The sequence below is a fragment of the Triturus cristatus genome, chromosome 12 (assembly GCF_964204655.1).
Source record: "Triturus cristatus chromosome 12, aTriCri1.1, whole genome shotgun sequence".
NCBI lineage: Eukaryota > Metazoa > Chordata > Amphibia > Caudata > Salamandridae > Triturus > Triturus cristatus.
Window position 1 is genome coordinate 750671136 of NC_140595.1, and position 13411 is coordinate 750684546.

The following is a 13411-nucleotide window of genomic DNA, read 5'->3' on the forward strand; positions in this document are numbered from 1 at the left end:
GTTTAACATGCTTTTTGTTGGTAATTTACGTAGACCATTTGAAACATTATTTTTGGGGGGGGACTTCTACTGAATTGTTTGCTATTAAACATAAATAGGCAAGCCCTTTAAAAATAAATTTCATGGTGGACTTTCTTTGGTATTTATAGCACTGTAATTTATTTTATATCAAAAGCATCCTCTTCTAATGCATGCAGTATAATGTCTAGAGATAGTCTTGGGTCCAGTATGATATATACTTTTTTTTAGTTAAGGTGTGTTTTCTTACCTAAAGAAATATGCTCAAATTTAGAATGATTTGGTAGATGCCATTGGCTTTGCACATTTGCTACCATCCACTGAGGCCGTTACTTTCCTGACTAATTTCTAAATCCAAATACATTATATATTCGTAGGGAACAATATCTAAAAATTATACAGTTTTGGGAGACTCATTTATAATGTTTCATATATCATTCCTTTCATATTTTTATTATATAATTTTTACTTTACAATCCCTTTTCATCACAATTTTATTACAAAAATATACAATGTAATAAGTAATTCTTAATGCATGCTAATGATGGCAACCCTTAAAAAAGTCAAATATGTCTCCATACCCTATTACTTCCAATTTAGTCCATTCAAACATCTATCTTGACTGGTACAGACACAGCCAACATGCATTTGGCAGTAATGAGATGCTTCTTCAGGGATGTAATACAGACAAACACAACATAAACACAACCTAAGGAAATCACTTCAATTACAACTGAATTAGGGTTACAGTTCTCTAAGTGAAGTATTAAATATACAACAGCATCATCAATTAGATGCAATAGTTACAAAAACCATTGCAAGCACAATTATGAATATATATCCATGTGATATATGTCAAGCTTCATTTAATTTACATATGCATATTCATTCAATTTCACTGAGCTACATCATAGAAATTATTCCAAGAGGGAAATTCCAAACTTTTACCCTCTTTAATATATGGACAATATTACTTTTTCCACATGCATACTAGGTGGTATATATCACTCAGAGCTGAACATTTTGATGTATTTGATATACAATATAACTACATGCATATTTAGAAAGTTCTCCTGGTTATTTTAGACCTGCATTTAACTACTTCCTAGTCATCCTAGTCCTTATATTTCACTTCGCAATTAATTTAGAACCTCAGTTATTCAAAATATATAGACACATATGTGTGTGTATCGGTTGTAAATGATGATGAAGTCAAGGTATCTGGTATTATCTGTGAGCTTAGTTGTGAAGATAAAAAGTACTTGAATAGTCCTAGTCAATACTATCAAGGGTATTAAATGACTCTGCTGTGGAATGTATAATCTGTGTAAAGGTAATGCACAAATAGTAAACTGTACATAATTATATTTAATCCTTAATAAACACATGACATTTATTAATGTATTACTGCTAAATGATTTGATACTTTTCTCTCTCAGACTCAACTGAATGCTCCAAGTGTCCGTGGGACCAGTGGCCAAATGCGAAGCAGGACAACTGCATGCTGAAAGTCATAGAGTTCCTCTCCTATGAAGAGCCTTTAGGTGTTGGCCTGACAGCCATATGTATTGTTTGCTCACTAATGCCATTTGCTATCCTGGAACTTTTTATTCATCATAGGAACACCCCCGTTGTCAAAGCCAATAACCGTTCTCTAAGCTACCTCCTGCTATTTTCTCTTGCTCTATGCTTTCTCTGTTCACTGATCTTTATTGGTTATCCTACTACAGTGAAATGTCTTCTCCGCCAGGCAGCTTTTGGCATGACTTTTGCTCTTTGCATTTCTTGCATCTTATCCAAAACTATTATGGTGGTCATTGCGTTCAACGCCACAAAACCCAACAGTGACTTGAGGAGATGGGTTGGCCCCCAACTATCTTACATAGTGATTGTTGTCTGTACATTCATTCAAGTCCTCATTTGTGCCTCCTGGATGATTATTTCTCCACCTTCCTCTGAATATAACATCAATTCTCAACCTGGAAAGATATTATATGAATGTAATGAAGGGTCTACAATTGCTTTCTGGTGTATGCTTGGATACCTTGGGCTTCAGGCAACTATAGGCTTTGTAGTGGCCTTCTTGGCTAGAAAACTGCCTGACAGCTTCAATGAGGCCAAATTCATTACCTTCAGCATGCTGGCCTTTCTTACCGTTTGGCTCTCATTTATTCCAGCCTATCTCAGCACCAAGGGCAAGTACATGGTTGCAATGGAGGTCTTTGCCATCTTGTCTTCCAGTTCTGCATTGGTTTCATGCATATTCTTCCCAAAATGTTACATTATTCTGTTGAGACCTGAAATGAACACAAAGGAATATCTGATGGGAAAGGACTTTGGGAAGAAATAAGACACTACTTAGACACTTGAACTGTAGCTGTCTGATACAGTGTTCCTGATGATCCTGCATAATGTGTTACACAAATGCTCTGTTGTGTTCACAGTATGGAACAAAATAAATATAAATATTTTATAAAGTGTCAAAGAGTAAGTCTAGGCAAAAAATATTCAGAAAACACTTTGCAGAAACAGCATATTAAATAATTAAAATAACTGACTGTTCTGTTGTCATACCGGTTTAGGGAGTCTGCTTCAGGTATTTACTTTTTCATAAAGTGAATTAATTTTGATTGAAAAGGTTTGTTTCTACTCTTTCTCATCATATTCCCTGAAGCGAATGAGTCCATATCCTGTGGCATGGTGTGAGTTCTGTAAATCCCATATCTACACAACTAAGTACAAACATACATGTTTCAGGGGTTGTTTTCCTTCTTTGATGTTTCGATAATCACAATAAGTACAATTTCTACTCACCTTCATTGTGTCTGTCTCTGAACTGTTGATGTTTCTGTGCCTAGCAATTCAACTTTATCTCTAGCTGAAATGTGCTTTATGTAAGGCTTTCGCAAAAAACATCCATGATTTTAATGACATTAGAACTGACAGACAGAAGTGGCTGGATTAGATTGTGAATGCTAAAGGATGAACAGAACACATTTGTTTTGAGGTGGCCACTTGCCCTGAGATTTGTTTTAGTAATAGTCTGCAGTTTTCTAATGCCAAAACACAATTGTGTTTGTGTGACTAGTGTGTAAAAAATGAGTTTTTGTTCTAGTGCAATTCATAAAAGGTTGATACTTTACCAAATTACCATAGAAACCTTGATGTAGTTCCAACCTTTAAACCTGATGTACAAAGCCATTTTGCAGTTTCAAACTCAGCAATTCATATGAAGGTGGCCAGGGCAAGTTGGGCAGAGCAAAGTTGTCTGGCGGGTAGGTGGAATGAGAGGTGGTGGTTCAGATATTATGGTCCTACATCATGAAGAGCTTTGTAGGTATAAACAACCGCAATGGACCGCACTCCGCTAGCTCCTCCTCCGGGTCGCCCCAAGGAAAGCTGGTACATGAAGTTCTTGAGTAGTTCAGCCCAGTGGGTGCAAGTAAGTACTTGTTGAACTGATGATCTCTGATGGAGTTCTTGAGTGGTTCACCCCAGTGGGTGCAAGTAAGTACTTGTTGAACTGATGATCTCTAGACCCGATACATGTCCCGGGTTTTAAAATATCGCCCGAGACATGGCTCGGGTTTCGGGATAACTTCCCTCCTCAGTAGAGAAAATAGTTAGGGGTGGAAGAGAGAGCTGCCAAGCAACCGTCAAGGGCCTCAGTGCCCGCACAGGCACGCAGGTGCGTCGTCCAGGAGCTCGTCAGCTCAAAGCTCGAGGGAGCCATTTTTATAAACAACCGCAATGGACCGCACTCCGCTAGCTCCTCCTCCGGGTCGCCCCAAGGAAAGCTGGTACATGAAGTTCTTGAGTAGTTCAGCCCAGTGGGTGCAAGTAAGTACTTGTTGAACTGATGATCTCTGATGGAGTTCTTGAGTGGTTCACCCCAGTGGGTGCAAGTAAGTACTTGTTGAACTGATGATCTCTAGACCCGATACATGTCCCGGGTTTTAAAATATCGCCCGAGACATGGCTCGGGTTTCGGGATAACTTCCCTCCTCAGTAGAGAAAATAGTTAGGGGTGGAAGAGAGAGCTGCCAAGCAACCGTCAAGGGCCTCAGTGCCCGCACAGGCACGCAGGTGCGTCGTCCAGGAGCTCGTCAGCTCAAAGCTCGAGGGAGCCATTTTTATAAACAACCGCAATGGACCGCACTCCGCTAGCTCCTCCTCCGGGTCGCCCCAAGGAAAGCTGGTACATGAAGTTCTTGAGTAGTTCAGCCCAGTGGGTGCAAGTAAGTACTTGTTGAACTGATGATCTCTGATGGAGTTCTTGAGTGGTTCACCCCAGTGGGTGCAAGTAAGTACTTGTTGAACTGATGATCTCTAGACCCGATACATGTCCCGGGTTTTAAAATATCGCCCGAGACATGGCTCGGGTTTCGGGATAACTTCCCTCCTCAGTAGAGAAAATAGTTAGGGGTGGAAGAGAGAGCTGCCAAGCAACCGTCAAGGGCCTCAGTGCCCGCACAGGCACGCAGGTGCGTCGTCCAGGAGCTCGTCAGCTCAAAGCTCGAGGGAGCCATTTTTATAAACAACCGCAATGGACCGCACTCCGCTAGCTCCTCCTCCGGGTCGCCCCAAGGAAAGCTGGTACATGAAGTTCTTGAGTAGTTCAGCCCAGTGGGTGCAAGTAAGTACTTGTTGAACTGATGATCTCTGATGGAGTTCTTGAGTGGTTCACCCCAGTGGGTGCAAGTAAGTACTTGTTGAACTGATGATCTCTAGACCCGATACATGTCCCGGGTTTTAAAATATCGCCCGAGACATGGCTCGGGTTTCGGGATAACTTCCCTCCTCAGTAGAGAAAATAGTTAGGGGTGGAAGAGAGAGCTGCCAAGCAACCGTCAAGGGCCTCAGTGCCCGCACAGGCACGCAGGTGCGTCGTCCAGGAGCTCGTCAGCTCAAAGCTCGAGGGAGCCATTTTTATAAACAACCGCAATGGACCGCACTCCGCTAGCTCCTCCTCCGGGTCACCCCAAGGAAAGCTGGTACATGAAGTTCTTGAGTAGTTCAGCCCAGTGGGTGCAAGTAAGTACTTGTTGAACTGATGATCTCTGATGGAGTTCTTGAGTGGTTCACCCCAGTGGGTGCAAGTAAGTACTTGTTGAACTGATGATCTCTAGACCCGATACATGTCCCGGGTTTTAAAATATCGCCCGAGACATGGCTCGGGTTTCGGGATAACTTCCCTCCTCAGTAGAGAAAATAGTTAGGGGTGGAAGAGAGAGCTGCCAAGCAACCGTCAAGGGCCTCAGTGCCCGCACAGGCACGCAGGTGCGTCGTCCAGGAGCTCGTCAGCTCAAAGCTCGAGGGAGCCATTTTTATAAACAACCGCAATGGACCGCACTCCGCTAGCTCCTCCTCCGGGTCGCCCCAAGGAAAGCTGGTACATGAAGTTCTTGAGTAGTTCGGCCCAGTGGGTGCAAGTAAGTACTTGTTGAACTGATGATCTCTGATGGAGTTCTTGAGTGGTTCACCCCAGTGGGTGCAAGTAAGTACTTGTTGAACTGGTGATCTCTAGACCCGATACATGTCCCGGGTTTTAAAATATCGCCCGAGACATGGCTCGGGTTTCGGGATAACTTCCCTCCTCAGTAGAGAAAATAGTTAGGGGTGGAAGAGAGAGCTGCCAAGCAACCGTCAAGGGCCTCAGTGCCCGCACAGGCACGCAGGTGCGTCGTCCAGGAGCTCGTCAGCTCAAAGCTCGAGGGAGCCATTTTTATAAACAACCGCAATAGACCGCACTCCGCTAGCTCCTCCTCCGGGTCGCCCCAAGGAAAGCTGGTACATGAAGTTCTTGAGTAGTTCAGCCCAGTGGGTGCAAGTAAGTACTTGTTGAACTGATGATCTCTGATGGAGTTCTTGAGTGGTTCACCCCAGTGGGTGCAAGTAAGTACTTGTTGAACTGATGATCTCTAGACCCGATACATGTCCCGGGTTTTAAAATAACGCCCGAGACATGGCTCGGGTTTCGGGATAACTTCCCTCCTCAGTAGAGAAAATAGTTAGGGGTGGAAGAGAGAGCTGCCAAGCAACCGTCAAGGGCCTCAGTGCCCGCACAGGCACGCAGGTGCGTCGTCCAGGAGCTCGTCAGCTCAAAGCTCGAGGGAGCCATTTTTATAAACAACCGCAATGGACCGCACTCCGCTAGCTCCTCCTCCGGGTCGCCCCAAGGAAAGCTGGTACATGAAGTTCTTGAGTAGTTCAGCCCAGTGGGTGCAAGTAAGTACTTGTTGAACTGATGATCTCTGATGGAGTTCTTGAGTGGTTCACCCCAGTGGGTGCAAGTAAGTACTTGTTGAACTGATGATCTCTAGACCCGATACATGTCCCGGGTTTTAAAATATCGCCCGAGACATGGCTCGGGTTTCGGGATAACTTCCCTCCTCAGTAGAGAAAATAGTTAGGGGTGGAAGAGAGAGCTGCCAAGCAACCGTCAAGGGCCTCAGTGCTCAACGCTTTGTAGGTATGTGTGAGGAGATTGAAGGTGATTTTCTTTTTGACTTGGATCCAGTGGAGTTGTCAATGGTGTTCTGTTATGTTGGTGGTATAGGGTATCCTGTTGCTGCAGTATTTTGAACATTCTGTCGTTTCTTGAGGAGTTTCTGGGTGACGCCGGCATAAAGTGCATTGCTGTAGTCGAGTCTGCTGGTGATGAGTGTGTGGGTGACCATCTTTCTGGATTCTATGGGGATCCATCTGAATGTCTTTCGAAGCAGGTGGAGCATGTGGAAGCAGGTTGAGGATACAGGGTTGATCTGGTTGTTGATAGTGAGCAAGGATTCCAGTATGATGCTGAGGTTAGGTGTGTGGTCAATGGGGGTGAGAGGGGTTCCCAGTTCAAGGGCCACCAGGAGTCATCCAAGGCTGAAGGGGCAGGTACCAGGATGAGTATTTCGGTCTTTTCCGAGTTGAGCTTGAGGCAGGTATCTTTCATTCAGTTGGCAACAGCATTCAACCAGCTGTGAAAATTGATTCTGGCGGCTGTGGGTTCATTGTTGAGAGAGAGGATCAGCAGGGTGTCGTTGGTGTAGGAGAAGATGTTGAGTCTATGGTTTCTGACGATGGCTGCAAGGGGGTCATGTAGATGTTGAAGAGGGTTAGGCTCAGTTAGGAGCCCTAGAGCACTTTTGCAGCTGATCTCTATAGGTTCTGAGAGAAATGGAGGAAGTCTGACTTGCTGTGTTCGGCCACTAATTAGTAATTAGTAGCTTTTGAAACTGGACTTCTTTTATTGGAGAAGAGGTCCTTTTAAAAAATGTTTCATGTTTGGAAATTTGGATTCGGGAATATAGGTCTTCTGTGCCTTGAAGGCCTCAATCTCTGAAATTGAGCTACACACAGGAGGTCACAAACTGTGATTGTCTAATTAGTGTAAATGGATACAATTTGATGTGGCCTATTAGTATTTTTTTTTTAATGTGGAATTTATGACAGTGTATTTGATGTTTTCACATGACTACAGTTTACATGCCTCGGTGAGTATGAAACACTGATAACTTATGGATACTATTATAATACCCATGGTTCATAAGTTAATTGTCAGTAGTTGACTGAAGCACCCATTGTGCCATTCACTAGACTAATAATGTAAACCATGGCTGCAGGTGTACCATTGCACCCTGACTAAAGCAGCTTTTACACTGCAATTTGACCTGCCGAAATAAACCCATTGACCGGCACTGCATCTTCCTTTTCATATATTAGTAAGATACCCCAAAGTAGACCCTATTGCTCATAAGGCAACGTGAATGGTATTTAAATGTACATGTGGAAATTTAATGTTAAAAAGCCTGTCTGGCTGTTTCATAGGAATACATTGGAATATAATATTTAATGTAATATTGTTATCTTCAGCTAAGAAAGAGTTAGAAAGCTATTTTTTCAACATTAACCTCCAGATACAGGTCTCTGAGTGTTCAAGCCTGAATGAGGTGTGAACACTGCTCCCAGAGCAGAAGAGAAAGACTTGGAAATGGGGGGGGGGGTTCTGTTCCTCTGGCAGGATAACAATTTGGGCAGGGCCCGGGAACTTAATTAACTTTAAAGGGGCCTGCCCTGTCACAGGCAGGTATCAGATTGCATCTGCACAGGCCTTCCAAGAAAGGCAGACTATCACCCCAGTGGAGAGGGGCTTCTCCAGAACTCATTTGAAGAGACCACAGTGGAGGGGATGCTAATTTCCTAGGTCACACCCATGGGGTTGGCACACAGGCTCTTCACAATTAGGGAAGGGTTTCGCCATCTGGGATTTAGGCAGGGAGGGGTACAGTAGGATTATTTGCTATAGGGCACACAGGAAATTCTCCAAAAGTGGGTAGAGTAACCCCTGGGAACATTTACCACATTGTTCAGCACTCACAAGCTGATGCCCGACATAAATGTGACATACACAATACCATACTCAGAACGCTACTGGACCTGATAAAGATAAGAACAGAACTGAACTTGCTGCCTGGGTTTTGAGGAGAACCCTGAAGGAAGGGACTTGCTTTCTTTTACCCAGGACAAAGAGGTATACTCCAAGGATCATAACACCGAGACAGAAACTAGTTGTCTACAGATCTGCCAAGCCAGACTGGCCAGGGTGTGTTGACATTGTTCAGTGGGTCCCTGCAGTGAAGGTATCCAGCTTCGTGGAGCCTTTTTCAGCTACGGTCTTACCCCCACTTAACTCCATTGCAAAGGCCAAAGCTGCTAGCCCTGATGGTATTCTGGGAAAGTCCACAACTGTGAGAAGTGGGCAAATTATATCTTGGCCCTAGCCAATGCAACAGCTGAGGTGGCCAAAATATCTGCCACCTGGAAGGGAGCAGAGGTGATTCCTGTCTACGAGAAAGGAGACAGATCCTTACCATGCAACTATAGACCTATCAGTCTTATAGTCTGTATTTAAAAGGTTTTCGCTCGTGCATTACTCTTAAAGCTACAGGGTTGGATGGATGAACACAATATCCTCACTCCTTTACAAGCTGGATTAAGGCAAAAAACAAGCACTATCAACCAGGTGTTTCATTTTCTTCTCTTTTTCTGGAAGACAGTGGTCATCGGTTGAAGGAGCCTTTATGTAGCCTTCTTCGATCTTAAGACCACCTTTGACCTCATCCCGAGAAACAAGCTTTGGCATGTTTTAAATGATTTGAGCCTTCCTCTGGACATATTATCACTTATTATCCCCCTTCATGAGGCACATTTGTCTAGAGTCCGCTGGGGCTGCCAAGGCCAGCTTACTAACCCAATAGAAGCTAACAGGGAGGGGTGCCATTGCTGTGTTTTGGCACTTACTCTTTTTTCCCTTTTCGTGAATGGTGCCTTTTAGTTTCTCTCAGAGGTCCCTGTGGATGCCCCAATCCTGGGGGGGAGGGAGTGACAACCTTACTGTTCACAGACGATACTTTGCTAATATCTAAAACACCAAGTGGGCTCCAATTGCTTTTAACTCGTTGAAAATATTTTCGTGACTCTGGTGGCCTAGAGGTCAGCATCACCAAGACGAAGCTTCTATTGTTTAACCCTCAAAGGTCTTTTAAAGGTTATTTACCATTAAGCGGGGTTCCCCTGGAAATGGTGAGCACTTTTTACTACTTGGGTTTTACTATCGCAGAAGACATGACATGGAAGCTGCATGTAGCCAAACAGACTCTAAAATGTAGGCCAATAGTAGGGGCCTTGATTAATGAACACAGTACCTCCTTTTGTAAACCGGTGGCAGCAATCTCCAGATTTACGAGGCTAACGCTCTAGTCTCAGTACTTTATAGAGCTGAATTGTGGGGTTTTGAAAACTTGGATGCCCTATTGATTACTGAGAACAAGTTATTTAGATCCCTGGTTTCGCTAACGCAAAGTATACCACTCCACCCACCAAGGCTGGACCTGGGCAGAGCCACTATTACTGGGAAGGCTAAGCTACGTCCCCTATTGTTTTGGCAGTGAATAAGTTCACTCCTGAGTTGTCCTCATACGATGCTGCCCTCAAGGAAGTTATCACACTCAACCAATCTAATAAGATAGTTTGGATTCTTAGCGTGAAAACCCTTTTAAGTGCGACAGGACTAAACGGTTGCTGGAACACCAAGGATCCATTATTGCTTCCTAGCAAAGATGCATGTAAATAAACACTACTGGGATTGCGTTGTACATGGCACACTTTCCAGTTCTTCTTGGGGCCGTCTAACCTTAGAGTTTATGAACTTCAAACTGACTGGCTCATACAAACAATACTTTGAAATTATTACTATACCTAAGGATAGGAAACTTTATATTCAGTTTAGATTTGGCTCCCTGCCCGTGAAATAATTCACTGGATCCTGGCGAAACCCCCTCTACCTCACAGTCTTGTGCCAGTTGTGTTTCTGAAATAGAGTCTATTGCCCATGCGTTCTTTGTCTGTCCAAAGTATTCCTGCCCGAGAGGAAAATGATTGAGGCCAATTTGTAAGCAACTGGGCACATGTTGCCATGCTGAAGCCCTCCCTATCCCAGCCCAGTGATGGATTGTTCTGTTGCTAAGTTCTAGAGTCACATGTGCGCAATAAGAAGGCATCTGCTGGCAGTGTGAGTTTACCTCATAGGTTCCTTTATTCAATCACTTCTAGAATTGTTTTTTTACATCTTTATTATCCTAGCTGATGTGTCTAACTGCCAATACCCAATTGGCCATGAGAATGTGAATAATCTCTGTTCTCAACCTGCACAGCAGGCCACGTTGCCCATATTGGAATAGACATATGCTTTTGCTGTTGTGGTCTTATATGTATACTCGTGTCTGTTTTGTATGAAATGTATTGTATTGCACTTTTATGGTCTAAGACCGAAATAAAGTTTTAAAGAAGGAATGCTTTCTGACATCGTAATCGACCCCAAAGTACTGAACTTCAGCGGCTGGGTTTGTGGGACAAAGGTTTCTTTTCTTAACTTTTTCTAACCTGCCAAAGCAGCCTCAGGATATAGGGCTGGTTACGGCAAAACTGGGATGGGAAACCCTAATAGGCAACAAGACCTAGTCAAAATGAACTCAAAACAAATAGAAATTATAATCGACTCCCTCCGGCCCTGTACAAAGCTAATACTGAATTATGGGCAAACAACTTCTGCCTTCTCTTTACTGCTTTGAGCCTTCATCTGGCAGTTGCTGATTCTATTTGTGGATCCATAAACCACCCATTCTTCAAATGAGAGACAGAGGGGAGCCAGTAAACTATAGATTGATAGCCCTTCTTGACCTCGACTGCAACTCTAGTGCAGCAAGATTTACAAGAATTGGGTGGACAATTTTGCTCTTATTATATGGAAACAAACATGATTACGTACTAGCTAGGGAACTCCATCCAATTTTATTGATCTGACACTCTGCATCGAGAAGGCTTTCAAAATAATATTCCTGTTTCATCGATTTTAACCCCTTCCATGCTCATGGTGGAATGATTCCGTTATGAGCAGAAGTTCAAGTGTGCTCATGACGGAACCATTCCGTCATGAGCACATGCTCAGAAAATCCCTCTGCTGACTGCAGCAGAGGGATTTCCCTTTTTTTTTTGCCTGGGGAGGTGGGGAAGAGTTTCCCCAACCTCCCCAGGCCTATTTTTGAATTTCATTGCAATGACGATCGTGCGCATGGTGCACAATCGTCATTGCAATGAAAACGAAACTTAATTTCAGTTTACCAGTTTCGGTGCTTGTGGGCTATCTCAGCCCCCCAAGCACCTAAAAAGATGGGAGAAGTATTTTTAGAAAAGGGGAGATTCTCCCCTTTCAATGGTACCGTTCCCTAGTGGATCTCTGCAAGGGTATCACCCAGGAGGGCGATCCCCAAGCAGGGATCCACCCACTAGCACCAGGGAGGGGGGAGCAGCCCCTTGGGCAAGAGCCTTTGCTCTCCCCATATTTGTTTGGGCACAACAGTCTTTTTGCCCCCTGCGAGGGGCAGATGGGACAGTAGCCCCCAATCTGCCCCCCTGGGGGGCGGAAAGCCCACTAGAAACCAGGGATTATTTTTCTTATTGACGTTGCGGTGGGGGCTGCCCAAAAAGTGCATGACAATGCCCCCACCCTCTCCCAGAGAAATGTCAGTCTTTCTGCCCTCCCGGGGGGGCAGAAAGGCCACTAGGATCCAGTAATTTTTTTTATTGATGTTGGGGTGGGGGCTGCCCAAAAAGGGCATGGCAATGCCCCACCCCCCAGAGAAATGTCAGTCTTTCTGCCCCCCTCAGGGGGCAGATGGGGGCAGTAGCCCCTAATCTGCCCCCCGGGCACAGAAAGCCCATTAGAAATCAGGGATTTTTTTTTAATTGATGTAGGGGCGGGGGCTGCCCAAGATGGGCAGGCGAATGCCCCCAGCCCCCCCAAAAAATACAACAGTCTTTCTGCTCCCCCAGGGGGAAGATAGGGGCAATAGCCCCTGATATGATCCCGGTGGGGGCTGCACAGAATGGGCATGATAATGCTCCCACCTAAAAACAATTACTACAGTCTTTATACCCCTCCCCGGAGGCATATTGGGGCAATAGCCCCTGATCTGCTCTCTGGGGGGGGGGGCAGAAATCCCACTAGGAAATTTGTGGATCCACGCAGATTCCAGAACTCACCTATACAGAAATTTGAGAAAAAAGTGATTTTTTTAATCAAAATTTGAGGTTTACAGGGGATTCTGGGTAGAGAAACGTTGGGAAGTCCACAAACCCTGGATACCTTTAGAATCCCCATGTTGTTGAAAGAAAAGGACACAAATTTGGCGTGGATACCTAATGTGGTCAAGAAGTTACAGGGGCCTAAGCGCAAACTACCCCAAATAGCCAAAAAAAGGCTTAGCCCTGGGGGGGGGGGGTAGATGGGGGGGAGGCCTAACAGCAAAGGGGTTAAGGCAGCATTTGACAGGGTCCCCCAAGATCTACAATGGTAAAAATGTAACAGCATTGGGATATCATCGGAAATCATAAGTGCCATCCAACTTCTTTTCTATGTAACCTGGATACACTTCATATTGGGTAATTGCACCAACCTCTCTCAAAAAGTTTATACCACCACTGGATTGAAACAAGGGTGTGTGCTTATCTCCCTACTTTTTAAAATATATCTCTCAAGTCTGTACACAGAACTGGCTCTTATAAATGCACACCCCCCAAATCTCGGGGCTGCTGCCTATGACACGTTATATGCAGACACCTGCTCCTGATGAGCATGACCCTTGTTGGTCTGCAACAGCTTCTAGACTCCCTTTGAAGCTTCATTAAGCAGCACAAACTCAAAATTAATTATGAAACAAAAAGTGGTCAAACTCAGAAAGAAAGCAAATGCACGTGAATCTTGGTTTGTAGAAGGGCTCTCAGATTGTCAGTCGAATCAAAATGCAAGTATTTTGGGATAACGTTTGACTAAAGAGGCACTTTT

General features: G+C 44.4%; 1 protein-coding gene across 1 annotated transcript in view; it reads left to right on the plus strand.

Annotated features, from left to right (window-relative positions):
- Positions 1-2368, plus strand: part of LOC146782691 (vomeronasal type-2 receptor 26-like) — a 221741-nt gene extending 219373 nt beyond the window's left edge. The window contains exon 3 of the mRNA XM_085638430.1: positions 1458-2368. Within this exon, the coding sequence (XP_085494556.1) occupies positions 1458-2368 (911 nt within the window). The remainder of the gene's footprint in view (positions 1-1457) is intronic.
- Positions 2369-13411: the final 11043 nt, after the last annotated feature.